At 31.6% G+C, this 14554-nt stretch overlaps 1 protein-coding gene across 1 annotated transcript; it reads left to right on the top strand.

Moving 5' to 3' along the window:
• The first annotated feature begins 4186 nt into the window (after positions 1–4186).
• Positions 4187–13573, top strand: LOC143185972 (uncharacterized). The gene is made up of 4 exons (XM_076389321.1): positions 4187–4320; positions 4600–4792; positions 7309–7469; positions 12901–13573. The coding sequence occupies exons 1-4, from the start codon at positions 4187–4189 to the stop codon at positions 13571–13573; spliced, it is 1161 nt and encodes a 386-aa protein (XP_076245436.1).
• Positions 13574–14554: the final 981 nt, after the last annotated feature.

The raw sequence follows: 14554 nt of genomic DNA, 5'->3' as shown, positions 1-14554 counted from the left end.
TCAAGTCACTGAAGAAAAGACTTCAATCACTTGATTGCGCTATCTTTTCATTGTTGTTTTAAATGTACATATTATTATATTATAATAGCCACAAGGTAGTCATTTGTGTTTGAACGATGTTCACTGTGAATAATTGTTGTAAAATAAGAATTTACATTTGAAAGATATGTGGGACGCTTTTTCATCGTGGAGGAACTAATGATATGATTGTGACAGAAGAATTTTAAGAGTAATCCATCTATTGTCTTCATTAAACGAAGGAAGAGTGAAAGTGTTTACCTACTTTCTTTTTTCAAGATAACATACTAGTTTTCCGAATTTTTGGGAATGGATAGAAAATAAACAAGTTAGATATAATATACAACTATCGACGAAATGTGTCTGTAAAAACCATTTTTATGGGACACATTGAAGGCAAGAGTTATTGAGATGTTCCAATCTTAAAAAATGTTTTTTATAACTCTATAAGTTTCCAACAATTTGTTCGGATGGACATCCGACAAATTGTTATATTTTAGTTAAGGATAATGTCTGGATGCTACTCTCATTGGAGTAGTATCTTTATAAAGGTATTCTACAGATATGCTTATTTTTGAAATTATGTTATGAAATTTTGCGGATGTTTCCTCTTCAATCTTCTAACAATATTAGTATTGCGAAAGAATACTGAGAATACATTTCTCAACTAATCGGTGTATCTTCGATTGTAAAGTGGAGCTTTTTGCATAAGTGTATACGTACCACAGTACATCTACTATTATCCGAAGAATAGTTGATTACGGAGCTTCCAGATTGGTTGATGTTGATGTGACTTTTTGCTATTTTAGCTTGTAGTTGGATACTATACAGAAGAACGTTGATTATCAGAAATAATTAAGACACAAATTTGTTCGAATAAGCAATTTTTCAGATAATCGGTCTGAAAGAACCAAATTTGTAAATATGTTATAAATCAACTGCAAACTAATCATTTTTCAAATATGAATATTTATTCTGTAAAAGAATACATATGTAACAAAAGAAATACAGTACAAAAGTATAAATTAAACATGGTTATACATTAAATTGTGAGTTTCCTTTAAAATATTATGAACATTCATCCAGTATCTATATCTTTTTGCTGTTTTGCCTACTACAATACAGTAGGCAGTACTTTTTTAATTTCGCTGCGTGTTGGGATTATACATACATGAGCTGTGCTACATTCTATCATGTCTTCATTTGTGTCATATTTTTTTTCAAGTACAAATGAAATAATATCATCATTACTCATGTACATAGTATCATATTCGGGATTATTTTTATGTATGTTTAATCATTCCTGAATACTGTCGTTACTAAAGTTTTCGAATCCAAGTACACTGCGTGTCAAAATTCAGATACTCGATAACCGATCAGACGAATAACCGAAATTCGAATAATCGACGATTCGAATGATCAACGTTCTTCCGTATATCCAAAAGTGTGTTTGATTTTGTTTTTTTCTATAATTGGCTCCGACCGTCGACTGTCAAGTTCTCTTTTTTTAATTCTGGTTTGTTCTTTTCTTTGGATGAGTTATATCCAGGTTAATTTTGAATCTAGGTGGAATTCTAGGCGCGTAACTACTCTTTTTATAGAATTTCGTTACTGTGGAGTATATGGTCACACTTGTCATAGTTGACTATTATTTCGACGGTATTATTCTCCATTCTATCAACTAGTTTACCAGTAAGTTTTGTATTGTCTTACTTTGTTTTAAATGAGATTTTGTGTATTACTAACATTGCACAGGTACGGATTTAAATATAGGCCGAATAGCTTATAATCTAGAACACCAGGTCTTCGGTCAAAGAGCTAGGAAAATTTCGAACGGTTTTACAGATTTCGATTATTTAATTAATAAGTTTGTAAAACTTAAGCATAAGCCTAAAAAGATTTAAAATTATTAGTAATAATTATCAAAAAATTTCTAATAAGAAACAATAAATTTTCACAAAAATCACTTTTTGGATCTAGTATTTTAAACGCTTATAATCTTCCTTTTCCTCCTCATTAAAATATTTTTTATTATTATGGATCTATAGTTTTGAAACTTTGTATACGTTTTTAGTCATGTTTTGAGATAATGCAGCTAAATTTTTATACTATTACCGTTATTATTATTTATATAATTGCATGTTTCTTGTAGTATGGTATTTTAAATGGTCATCACAGTTTGCATTGCTGTATTGATGTAAAATTAAAAGTTCAAACACAGTTTTCATTTACTGAGCTGTCGCTATATCGTCTGAACTCGAATGAAACAAAAACATTTTCTTTTCTAATAAAATAGCAGTCATACAAAAATTGATTATTTGAAATTTTTAAATGGTTATCCCTGTTTAAAGTTTAGTGTCCAGTAATATCACCATACAAGGTTCTCTTGAAATCGTCATAACTTCGTCATTTCATCGATTTCGAGTGTGCAATCTGAAGAATATACATATACACCAAAAACTGGACTTTAAGAAAGTGCAATGAGAAAGATTGATTTTTTGACCCACCGAGTAGGAATACACCCTCAATCCCTTAAGCATTTTTCTCAAGTGATGCTCCTGTTCTGATGATCCTAAATAGAACAACCTTCTATTGAGAATTTAATGAGTCAACATCTGGCTACCTGATTGAGTTCTTTTCTAACGCGTGCCACTTCATACCTTCAAAGGACTAAAAGAGTTGCTTCAGTTGAAAGAGAAATGAATCGGACCTAAAAAGTAGCTGACGAAATTATAAGAGGGAGATATGTACGTTAATAGGTTTCGAAGAGGCTTCGCCCAAATGGCGTAAGTGTTGTATATTTACATTGGCGTTACAGGCTAACACCTGGTCACAAGAATAGCGCCGCATCTTTTTCTCCGAAGTATTTTCTCGCTCGTACATACGTCAAACGAATTCTAACAAAAGGGATAGCTCCTGCTATTCTTTCTTCGTTCGCTTTAAAGCTGGAATTTTATTATTGTAATCTCTTACAGAGATTCGAATGATCATACGGAAGTCGAATCATTGCGTTAGCATGCATTCCTCCATTATGAGTTCGTTACTACATTCACTATATTTTGAAATTATTTGGAGCTAACGGATTCTACTATCGTATATTCTCCTTCGTATCTTTAATGAGACGAAAGCGAACCATTAACAGCTGATTTATGTAATCTTGGAAACGTATCTCTTACTGTTAGCTCGTCACTAGTAACTAGTGGCTATGAATCTGCATCGAGGATGCATTGTATCTAAAACTTATTATTAAAGGTTGTACGATATAAATACAAAATGGGCTACTTATTATTGTAGTACTTGGCTATCTCATTGAAACTGTCCTTATTTTTTATAACAATTTATATTCATTAAAAATTGAGGTATAATAATAATAATTATAATTTCTCCATTTGAGCAAACGGATTACCACAACCGTGTCCAAGAAAAATGCTACTTTTTAAGTTTTCACCAGCGTATCTTGCATATTACCGATTTCCTTAAGTTCCGAATGACTGAAGTGACGTAGGTATGCATGCATATGGTAGTCGTAAAAGGAGATGGTCTAAAATAATAAAGAAGCTGGCATGAAGATGAGGAGTGTTTGTGTTTCCACATACGAGGGCCCATTCTTCAACGACGAGATGCAACTGGAAAAACCTATATTCGAAAGATAATACCGAGCGAATCTACAGTTACCGATGGTTCCTCCTAGGTAACCGGCTCTTTTTTTACAAATAAAAAATAGGAAATATTGTTTTTTATATTATTTAAACAAGCCAAATTTTTTCTTAAGAATTGAAAGAAATTAACAATGTTTGAGATACTTGTACTTGATACTTCTATATTATTAACACATTATAAAGATTTAATTACTAATCATGGTGTGATATAGTTACATAAATATAATATAAAAAAGTTATGTATAATTATCGAATAATTCAGAATTTTACGTATAAATACAGATAGGAATACATATAATCAAGTATTTCGATTGCAGTTCATTAGTTGCTCAATTTATTGACGAAGTTGGCCATAACATTAGCAGAATTTAAAATATGCATAATGTACGTGCATGTCTACCTTTGTACAGTGCGTGTTAAGGAAACGATCGATTCGAGTTTTCTCATTAAACTCATGTAAAAATAAAACAGTCGATGTTTGCAGTTCGTGTATTTAGGTTGATTTCAATATGAAGTATAATTACAAGCCATCGTTAAAGGAACTACGTTTCAGCTTGCGACATCGGTCGAAGGAGTATTTATTGGAGAATACTTTGCATGGTGTTCCATACTTCATAGATTCTACACGACCCAAATGGGAAAGGTAACTGTATTATTTAATGTTATATTGTATTACAGTTTGTTAAATATAGACATTCAAATTCTTGAAACTAGTATAGAAACAGTTCATAATAGTAGCTATATAATAATAATAATTATAACAAATAATAATTAATTCCTTCAAGAAAGAATGAATATATAGTAATTATACGAGTATCTTAACCTGTTAGTGCTTGTTGCAGTGCAACATGATTGTTACATAAAAGTTTGAATATAATTTTACAGTAGAAACATATTACACATGAATATAATATTCTTGCAGAATAACATGGCTCCTTTTGACTGTTGCATCGATTGTAGCAACCGCTGTTGTAATTGTCGTAATATGGGGGAAATTTCAAACAGAACCAACTATAACTGGCCTAGATATTATGACAGAGTATATTGATATTGAATTTCCCAAAATCTTTCTTTGCTCCAATTGGCCTCAACTGAATTACTCACATTTACACAAAGTAAATATGGAATATTAATACTACATACATGATGGAATTTGTATATATTACTAACAAGGAAATATATTGAAGTAACAATCACTGATTTCGATGAAATTTCGGTAATAAGTAGTTCTCATAAAAGTATTTGACATATATTTTTTTTTAATTACCATTATGCATGTTGAAGCAGTGATAGTAGCCCTCTAAATTGGGTGTAAACATATTGTACTAAATATCTTAGAAATTATTAGAGTTGAACAACTGGTTTAAATGATAATGCATTTAAAAAAAATATATATATTAAAAATAGCACTATTTTATTAACTTCTTTAATTGATTTCTAATCTATTTTCTTGTATGCTTGCGTATGTATCCAAAGTAAATACCCAAATAAAAGGTGCAGATCAAATAGAATCTCCAGAAGAAAAATAAAGAATTACTATATAATTACACCCCAAAAGTTCTGAAATTTTTCTTACATATTTAGTCACTTTTCACGATAATACAATATAATATTCATGTAATTATATTTGCTATTTCTCAAGTTATTGCACGTTTCCCGCAGTGCATCGTTTTGAATGTTTGTCACGATATTTCAAAAATGGATTGATAAATTTTACATACATATTAAATGCTCCTTTATCGTATAAACTAAAATTATGTCAATATCTACAGTAATCATTTTTCTTTTATGACCTCAAGAAATTAAAAGTCTCAAACATCTTTGATCAATAAACATCTTATGATTATAAGTAAGAGTTGAATCGAACTGTTAAAATTTCAATTAGCTATGAAATGACAGTAATTTTTTGACTGTTATCTTTTTTCTTGCAAGATAACAATTGTAAAATAAAGTGTACTCACTAAAACTATTATTTCATAATTTTATGTATAAACAAAGAAATTTTATTTTCTTGAAAATAGGAAAAAGTTCCAGCTAAACAGGAACATTTTATATTACTTTGAAAACTTTAAAGTTCTGGCAAGCAATTTTCTTGAGATGGGATACATAAATGTAAAGTTAACATTTTGAATAAGCTTTTCATTAAAATGCGTCAGCTGTTATTTTTATCGTTTACAATTTGTACGTAATAAATGTACCTATCTACTTATCCTTAATGGTCAAAGATTTTTATCATGCACCATCTACACTTTATTTTAGTATCATAAGAAGTTGGAAGAACATGTATAATTCGTATTTAAGTGTATAATAAGATAAACTCTGCTTTCAATCCCTTTAATAATTCTAATTAATGTGCGCTTAGGCTAAAAGCCAATTACAGGCTGAACGATCCTTTTTCTATCTAATAGATAAGAAGACAATCAGTATATAAAATTCTGTTCAGTCTGTAAATGGCCTTTAGTTAGATTAATAATTTTGTCGGTCTGGGTTAGGCGTGCTTAGACTAAACTTTATATTTTACTTTAAAATATCTATTAAACAATATATAATTCTTCAAAATTTTTATTAATTCGATAAATAAGTGTTAAAATAACTATTAATAACTGTTATTGACAAAATAACTGTCAAAAATGAACTTTATGAAAGATTTAAAATGTTAATGTACTAAGTTATCTTAAAACGGAAAAGAAATAATTTAACAGTTAAAGGTTCAGAATTATTACATTTATTAAGATATTACTATATTTAATTATAAAATTTTGCAATTTTATTCGATCCCTACCATAACTGTGTCACGTCATAAGTCTTGTCATAAGTCTTTTATACCGGTTGTTGTAAGAAGATCCATCCGGATCTATACTATACCATACAGATTATTATATTTGCAATTTCAATATTATTATTGTAAAACGATAACTTAAAAATCGCAAAAGTATACCTACTACCTGTTTGATTATACGAAGTAAAGCATTCCATTTTGTATAAAATATGAGAAAAGTTCATTTCTAAGTTTTTCTATAATCTAAAAATTAAAATTTCACGGTTTAATATTTAAAAGAATCAAATCTATTTAACAAAATATAAACCAATTCGTTGTTTATGAGCTAGATGTTGATGTGACGTTAAATACTCAACATAAAAAAATTAAAATCTTATTTTATTATCGTCCTAAACTTGGATAGACACTTCCCATAGACAAGTATATAAGGACATGGAATAATAATTAACTAGAAAAATCGTTCAAATAGTACTATTTTTCAGTATATTCTTTAAACAAATGAATTCTAAAATCTAATTATTATAGCTGGCTTTTTCACAAAAAGCACAATATCGTTAAATCATCTTTCTAACTTTAACAGTTACTGAGGTATCGATTGAAATGTTTCACACTCCTAACTATGAGGGCTGCTATCACTCCTTCAATATACATAATAGTTACGAAAAAAATATGGCAAATATTTTTATACAAACTATTTATTAAAATATTGAAATTGGTCATTGTCACTTTGGTATGTTTCCTTGTGTAAGTAAGAGATATTTTTCTGTTCCATTGATTGATTGGTTGAATATTTATGAAATAATCATTAAGTAATGATTAGTTAATGTGGCTAAATTTATCAATTTTTTATAGAGTGAAATGTTTATGTATGAAGAGTTATATAATTGGACTTGGGAAAAGGATGTCGATTTTGAATCGTTTGAGGCAGAGTATAAACATAAAAATAATTTTCGTAGTACTTTTGAATTAATGGCACCAGATTGCAATAACTTGATTAGCAGTTGTGCATATAGGTAAATATATTTACAATATTATGTTAATAAATTAAAGTGAAAATTTTTGTCGTTAAAACCAAATGCAAATGAGGAAAGTGTTATATGTAATTTCTAACTTATACAAAATCATTCGTATTTTAGTAAAATACAGTAATATATTTTTTTAAATATGATAGAATGAGAACTATTACATAATTCTTCCAGAGGAATTGAAAAACCATGCAGTGAACTGTTTACAAAGGTTATTGCCTTTGTGGGAGCATGCTGCAAACTGAATGCTTTGGAGCCTCTTAAAATCACAGATTCTTCGTGGAGTCTCGAGTTTCAAACTTCGAATTCTAGTTTTCCTTTGAGGTATTATTATTATATTGGTAACGTGCGTACTCTTTGATTACTCAGTTAATAACATAAGAAGCTATTAATTATTTTGTTAATAACATTTGACAACAACAGATTTTCTCTTATAGACATTTCTTATAAAGTACAGTAGAGACTCCCGTATCCGAACCCCTATTATCTAGATGTTCTGTTATCTGAATAGTGTTTTGTAGCGATGTTTATATACAATGTAATACATATTGTCTTATGTTCGACCAATGAAATTCTGATCATGATAATTCAGCACGAAACTGACAGAGAACGAATCATAATAACAAGCAACCAAAATGTTTAGTTGTAACTGTTGATGCAAAATCCAAAATAATGGCCATCTCCAAAGTGGTGAAAGTACAACGAAATTGGCAAGACTACCAGGTGTCGGGAAATTTACAATCTCAGACAGTCAAAAACAGAAACATAACATTGAAAATGTCTCGCTTATGTGATTTAACAACTAAAAAGACATGGAATCTTTCTCCTTGAACATATAAATGAATTATCAATTTTGTTTAATTTTATTTAAGGTGTTACATCTACCTAGAAGCTCGAAAAAGCTATATAAGTTTGGGAATATTTTTTTAACTGTGAATGGAAATGACTCAGATATTTTTTTTTTAAAAGATACATCTTTCAACTGTATTATCTTAAATTTTCATGAAGAAGTGTTATTAACTTAAGAAGATATAAAGACGTATAAAAGACGATAAAAGACGATAAAAGACGTGTTTCTTTTTTAAGCATTTGTTAGTGATCATTCCCAAGTCCAAATAATGCATCTGAAAACCAAAAGCTGAATAGATATTAAAAATAGATGAAATTTAGAAGTCCTTGGCGATTTCAAAATTTAAATTTTGCATTTTATTACAAAATGATGGCCGTGTAAAGTTACAGTTTGAAATTTCGATGGAAAAATAATCCTTTTTTTAAATTGTTAAAAAATTGAAAATAATATAAAAAAATTAGATCGTCATGGACGACGTAAGGTTACTAAGAATATCTTTTGCAAGAAGTAAATCGGCCAAGTGGTTCTCGAGATACGATGTCCACCACATTTGAAAATCGTGTTTCGAGAAAAACGCGTTAAAGTTTTGAATATACCTGTACGTACATGTGTACATATGTAAGTTGCAGCACTCGATCACGCGACCCTGTGGCGTTCAAAGCTGTATAACTTTATTAATTTTTGGGATATCGGTATGAAATTTTCAGGATATATTCTTGACACGTGAAGTTTTCCAAATATGTAAAACACAAGAAATCGATCTTTTTATCCATCTAGGTAGATGTAACCCGTTAAGTAAATGAAGTTCAATACGGCAGTCTCTACTGTAATAAAATTTCAGATTAAAATTTTTAATTCTGACATACAGTAGTTTAACATTTAATTGTACTGAGCGGATCCCGAGCTGGCTACACTTGAGTGTTAGATTATTTACTGATTACTTTTATAGGCGTGGAACATGTTACTTTGTAAAAAAAAGAAAAGAAAAAAACACTTTAAAAGTTTTACGACAAACATAAAAGTATCTTTAATTCACTACGAGAAAAACACACGACTCTTTGTTTCTTATTTGATAATCTTAACATATTGTATACATATACATATATGTATGTATTATGTCATAACAATAGAAACTCCTAACTCGTTTCATTCTATGTCCTAATTAGGTGTGAAGTAAACTTGTCAAAAGATCGCATTCTCACCGATTTGAATTAGCTTGAAATATTTTGAGCAACATTTTTCTTTGCGTGTATGTGGTGTTCAGTCTTAGTTTTCGAGTTCTAGAGCAAAATATATCTTTCTCTGGATTTAAAGACTCAGATCGGTGAAGTTTTTGATGAACTATAGCTTCGCCGATTATAATGATTGTTTCAAGTAAACGAAAACTTGATTGGGTGCGTGGTTATGACTATGCGCTGTAAATAAGATGTTGAATGCGTGGTTACCACTGGATGTTGGGTACATGCATATGAGTATTAACTACGCATTCAACATCAGGAATGATATTTGGTCCCGAAACTGAAATTCATTTTAATTTTGGTAAACCTTTTTTGAAAACGATCGTATTTAATTTGATTTTTCTTTATGATGCCTTTATGAAAACTTTATTTACTGATTTTACAAAGCGGCCACATTTTAAAAACCGAAATACTTTTCGGCAAAACGAAAGCAGACTGGGCACTATGTTATAGGACATTTTGTGATTCAATTGAGGTATCCTGCCGCCCCCTATAGTATTGAAACATATGTATCTTACGCCCTGTATATAAAGAACTATATTTTATCAATACTTTTTATTTAATTCCATGACCAAATGAACATGCTCTCGAAACCAAGAAGAATTTCGGTTTCAAGACCAAATAACATCTATTTCGAGGACATGTACAAAATTTAATTCCGTTCTCTTTTATAAAACCAGTTAAAAAAACGAAATGCTTTTCGGTGACAGAATATTCGTTTCGTAGAACTCGTTTCGCAATAATAATGCCTTAAAGTTAGCACTATTTTTTGAAACGAAGAGTAACTCGTGCATATCGATAAGACGAACACATTGAAAGAATCCGCTGACCGTAGAGAATTCGGTTGCTTGAGAAGGTTGTGTTTGTTTCCGAAGGCCCTGAAGACGTGTTAAGAGTTAAGACTCTTGTAGATACAAGTTCTTCAATAGGACTCCTATTGTAAACGGTCCTTCGAGACTGAATATTATCCCTGATAATAATTTTGACTCCACATAGAAACACGAAATAAATTTGATGTGCTTAATGAGAGCAGAAATAAAATCGAAAATTCATTTCGGTTCTAATTTAGTTATTTAATATCAAGAACCATATTTTATCCGTACCGTCAAAACAAGTAAGTTACCGAACCGACAAAAACATTCAATTTCGAGACGGAATACCATCCCTGTTCAACATCCCACACACATTGGTAACATTTAGTGATGACCACGCACCTAACAAAATTTGCTTGAAACAAATCCTACCTCCCAACAATCACGCCAAGTATATGTGTCCCCTACAAAATACCAATCACAAAACCCAATTTGGTAAATATTACGTTTAGGGGAGGCAGCCCTGATGACCTTGATTTTGACATATGTTGTAAAGGTCACGTTGTAAAGCTCATTTTATAATTTTTATCAATATGCTACTTATGATAGCCATTTCTATAGATTTCCAACACTCGTGAGGTCTAAGTTAGGCGTACATTAAATATTTTTGAAGTCTGGGTTAGGTTTGTATTTTTACCTATCCGCAAGGATATTCTGGCGAATGGCCTCCCTGAAAAACGGAAGTACAGAGGCCGGAGAGGGGAAAGGTTTACACCCCCTCTCAGCACTGTACTGATCAAAAACTGAGCTACGAATTCTGGAGGTTGGAAGTCTTCAAGGAAATAGGTAGAGAAGGGACAGGGGCTAGAGCACAGGGAGTAAAGTCACGCGAGGGTGAGGGGGGTTACTGATACCGTGGGGTGGAGGGGGGACAAGGGGGGGGGGGGGAGCTTTCGACGTCTCTGGGCATAATGGGGGAGGGGGATGAATTTTGGGAGAAAGAGATGTTTCAAAGGCACTGACGGAACTGATATTGTCGATAGTGCGATCGAAAGACATTGGTCATCTGGTCGATGAGACAATTTCGGTGAAATTCAGTTGCCTCGACAACGGTGAGGGTAGGGGGAAGATTTGTCAGGGGGGGAAGGTACCAGGATATCTGGTCCTAGGTCGTGAGGGAATAAAAATTTGCAACAGGTTAGGAAGACTTCCAATCGAGAATAGATTCGTAGCGATTCGACGAAAGTCGAGTGACGGTTCTTTCGCAGGGGTCGGTTGCGTCTGAGGAGCCATCTCGTCCAACGTCATAAACCACGTAGCTCAAAATAGGGAGGAATCATGGCACGGCTCCGGCGAGGATGTACCCCCGGCCGAAGGCACATCCTGCATAGGCTCGGGCCAGTAAAGTAGGGATGATCCGGAGGTCGGGGCAGGGGGTAAGAACGAGTTATTACCTCCATACTTCGGCATGAAGTAGGATGGTTACGTCTGATGGCCTGGTAGTCACATCGGTGATCACTCCCCCCGTTATAAATTCGCATAAATCGCATAGGTTTGTATTTGGGGGGGGTCTGGGGGGCGAAGCCCCCTCAGTCGCCAATGATAATAAAATAGTGCAATATTTTTAATTAATTTTGACAACTTCAAAATGAGAACTTTATTCAGTATTTAATTCATCTAATGGATATATAGAATTCATTATTTCGAAGAAAGCATCAATGCGTTCATTAAAATTGTACACTCTTTTAAATAAAAATTTGGACGACTAGGGGGCTTCGCCCAAACAAACCTAATTCAGACCTAACCCAGACTTCAAAAATATTTAATTCACGGCTAACTTGGACCTAACGAATGTTGGAAATCTGTAGAAATGATTATCATAAGTATCACATATGTGAAAATTATTTTGTTAATAACTTTTTAACACAAAACGAGCGACGGCTAAAATCTTCTGCAGGTCACTCAGGAGGGTGACCTTGACAACATATGTCAAGATCAAGGTCATCTGAGCTGTTTCTCCTAAACGTAATATTTACCCCTAATTTAAGATATTAAAGCAAGCAAATTCATTGAAATCATTAGAAAACGCCAAGTACAATAGTTTAACTTTTTACAAAAACTTTGCCCATTTTGTGGTCCCAACAAATATCACTTTTTGTTCTATTTCTACAACTACAGTGTATCTTCTACACAAAATTATACTTTATGTGACTGTATATGATCTTCGAAACTAATGTTTGTCCCTACGGCGTACCCTTTCATTTTTATGATAAGAAATTAACTTACAAAAACCATTACTTGTAGTGCGTAGCTTACTCGAATCTGAACTCTCGAAAAATTTTAAAGCTATAACGGTCACTCATCGATGTTTTTGATCTACTTTCTTAGTATTTTTCCTCGCAATATGGTATATTGTATGATTATGAGCTTTCCTTGTTGTAGTCAAATCGCTACAACAAAATTGAATGAAACATGATCTGTTAGAATCTTATTTCATTTAAATTTCTTTAAAATTACAGGCTCTATTTTACTCAAAGTGCTGACTGGAGTCCCAAACCAGATGAAAGGCCTGCTACAATTGTATACTTTTCTATGGACATTGAATTTATTGTTGACGTAACATATACTACTCCTGACATTCAGTATTTAACTCTTCGGCAACGAGAGTGTTATTTCAAACAAGAGGGCGTAACTCTACACAATTGCGAAGTAAAATGTCTTATTGATAAATTACTTGTACACTGTAATTGTTTACCATGGTTTTTATCGTCTACCAATGAGAAAGAATGCCCAATTTCGAAGTATTCTTGTTTAAATCATGTTAGTACGGATACAGACAAATGTAATTGTTGGATCTCTTGTGACCATACATCGTACAGCATTAAAGGGGTGAAAAAGTCAAATACAAATACGACTCGAGTAATACTGAGAAATTGGCCGACTGCTCTCTATAAAAGAGAAATGCGATTCGGTTATTTAGATTTGCTTGTATCATTCGGTGGTATCGCGAGTCTCTTTTTGGGATATTCTCTATTAACATCTGTTGAATTGGGCTATTATTTCAGTCTTAGAACTTATTGTGGAGCTGTAATTGAGTCCTCTCGAAAGAGACACATTATAAAAATTCATGTAGTGGAAAAATATCCGCAAAAAATAGACATTAATCCTACATATTATCAATATGTCAACTAATTTTATAGAATTATATCTTTAATGACTACAGATCAAACATGTAATTAATTATTTAATGTTTTACAATTATTTTGTTTCCCAATGAACTTTATTTGTTAATGTCACAGTTTATGCTTTTATAGAGTCAAACAGAGTAAAATCTGTTACACTGTACATAATATGTATAGTATATACATATGTAGTATGTACTCTAGAAGCGGAATACTTCTATGATTGTCACACGAATTCTCTCCTAGTGTATAGTTGAAGAAATTGGGAGGTGAAGAAAGAAATAACAGATATCTGATTGGTACATGTTTAATCTCTAGATCCGAACAAGATTTTAGCAATACAATACGATAAATACACCTCACTTCTTCCTCTACTTATCAATATGCCCTACTATATCTAAGGAGGGAATTTGCATGGCAACTTTGATTCCTTTCCGTTCATTCAGTTCAAGCGTAAAGCATTTTTTAGTAAATTGTTTAAAGGTCTGCGTGTAATATAATCTATTTAATGTAATCAAATAAATAATAACTTAAAAAGGTATTTGAGTCACTTTTACCTTATTCTTAGATTTACTCATTTTAAAGTTTTTAATTCGTTATTTAACTCAGGTTGTTTAACTCTCGTCTGAAAGGTAGCAAGAAACAGGTTTTAGATAAGTCGAATGATTAGATTTCTAAACTTATGACTTTTACAAGCTTGTTTAGTCCCCATGGAGTGTTGTAGCGCACGACCCCAATATTAAAATAAACATTCTATTTCTTTAATTTAGAAATAAACAATTTGACAATAAAAAGCAAGACTTTAAGACTTTTAATTTTTTTTAGAATTACTTTTAATAAATTATTTATATAAACTCAAAATAGGAAAATATTATATTTCGATTGAAACGATGTAGGTACTTATGTATCTCAGTAAATCATTTCCATAAATATCCGCAAAAGTATCTCTGTACAACAATTTTAATTGTGAAATACATATTCAAATAATGTA

This window comes from Calliopsis andreniformis, chromosome 12, assembly GCF_051401765.1.
Source record: "Calliopsis andreniformis isolate RMS-2024a chromosome 12, iyCalAndr_principal, whole genome shotgun sequence".
Lineage (NCBI taxonomy): Eukaryota > Metazoa > Arthropoda > Insecta > Hymenoptera > Andrenidae > Calliopsis > Calliopsis andreniformis.
This window is presented reverse-complemented; position numbering and strand designations above follow the sequence as displayed.

What these genes read in the sequence shown, in the direction of transcription:
- LOC143185972 (XM_076389321.1), top strand. Translation starts at nt 4,187, where the DNA reads ATGAAGTATAATTACAAGCCATCGTTAAAGGAACTACGTTTCAGCTTG. An exon ending in ACACGACCCAAATGGGAAAG is followed by an intron (nt 4,321 to 4,599) that starts GTAACTGTATTA and finishes ATATTCTTGCAG; the next exon opens with AATAACATGGCTCCTTTTGA. An exon ending in ATTAGCAGTTGTGCATATAG is followed by an intron (nt 7,470 to 12,900) that starts GTAAATATATTT and finishes TTAAAATTACAG; the next exon opens with GCTCTATTTTACTCAAAGTG.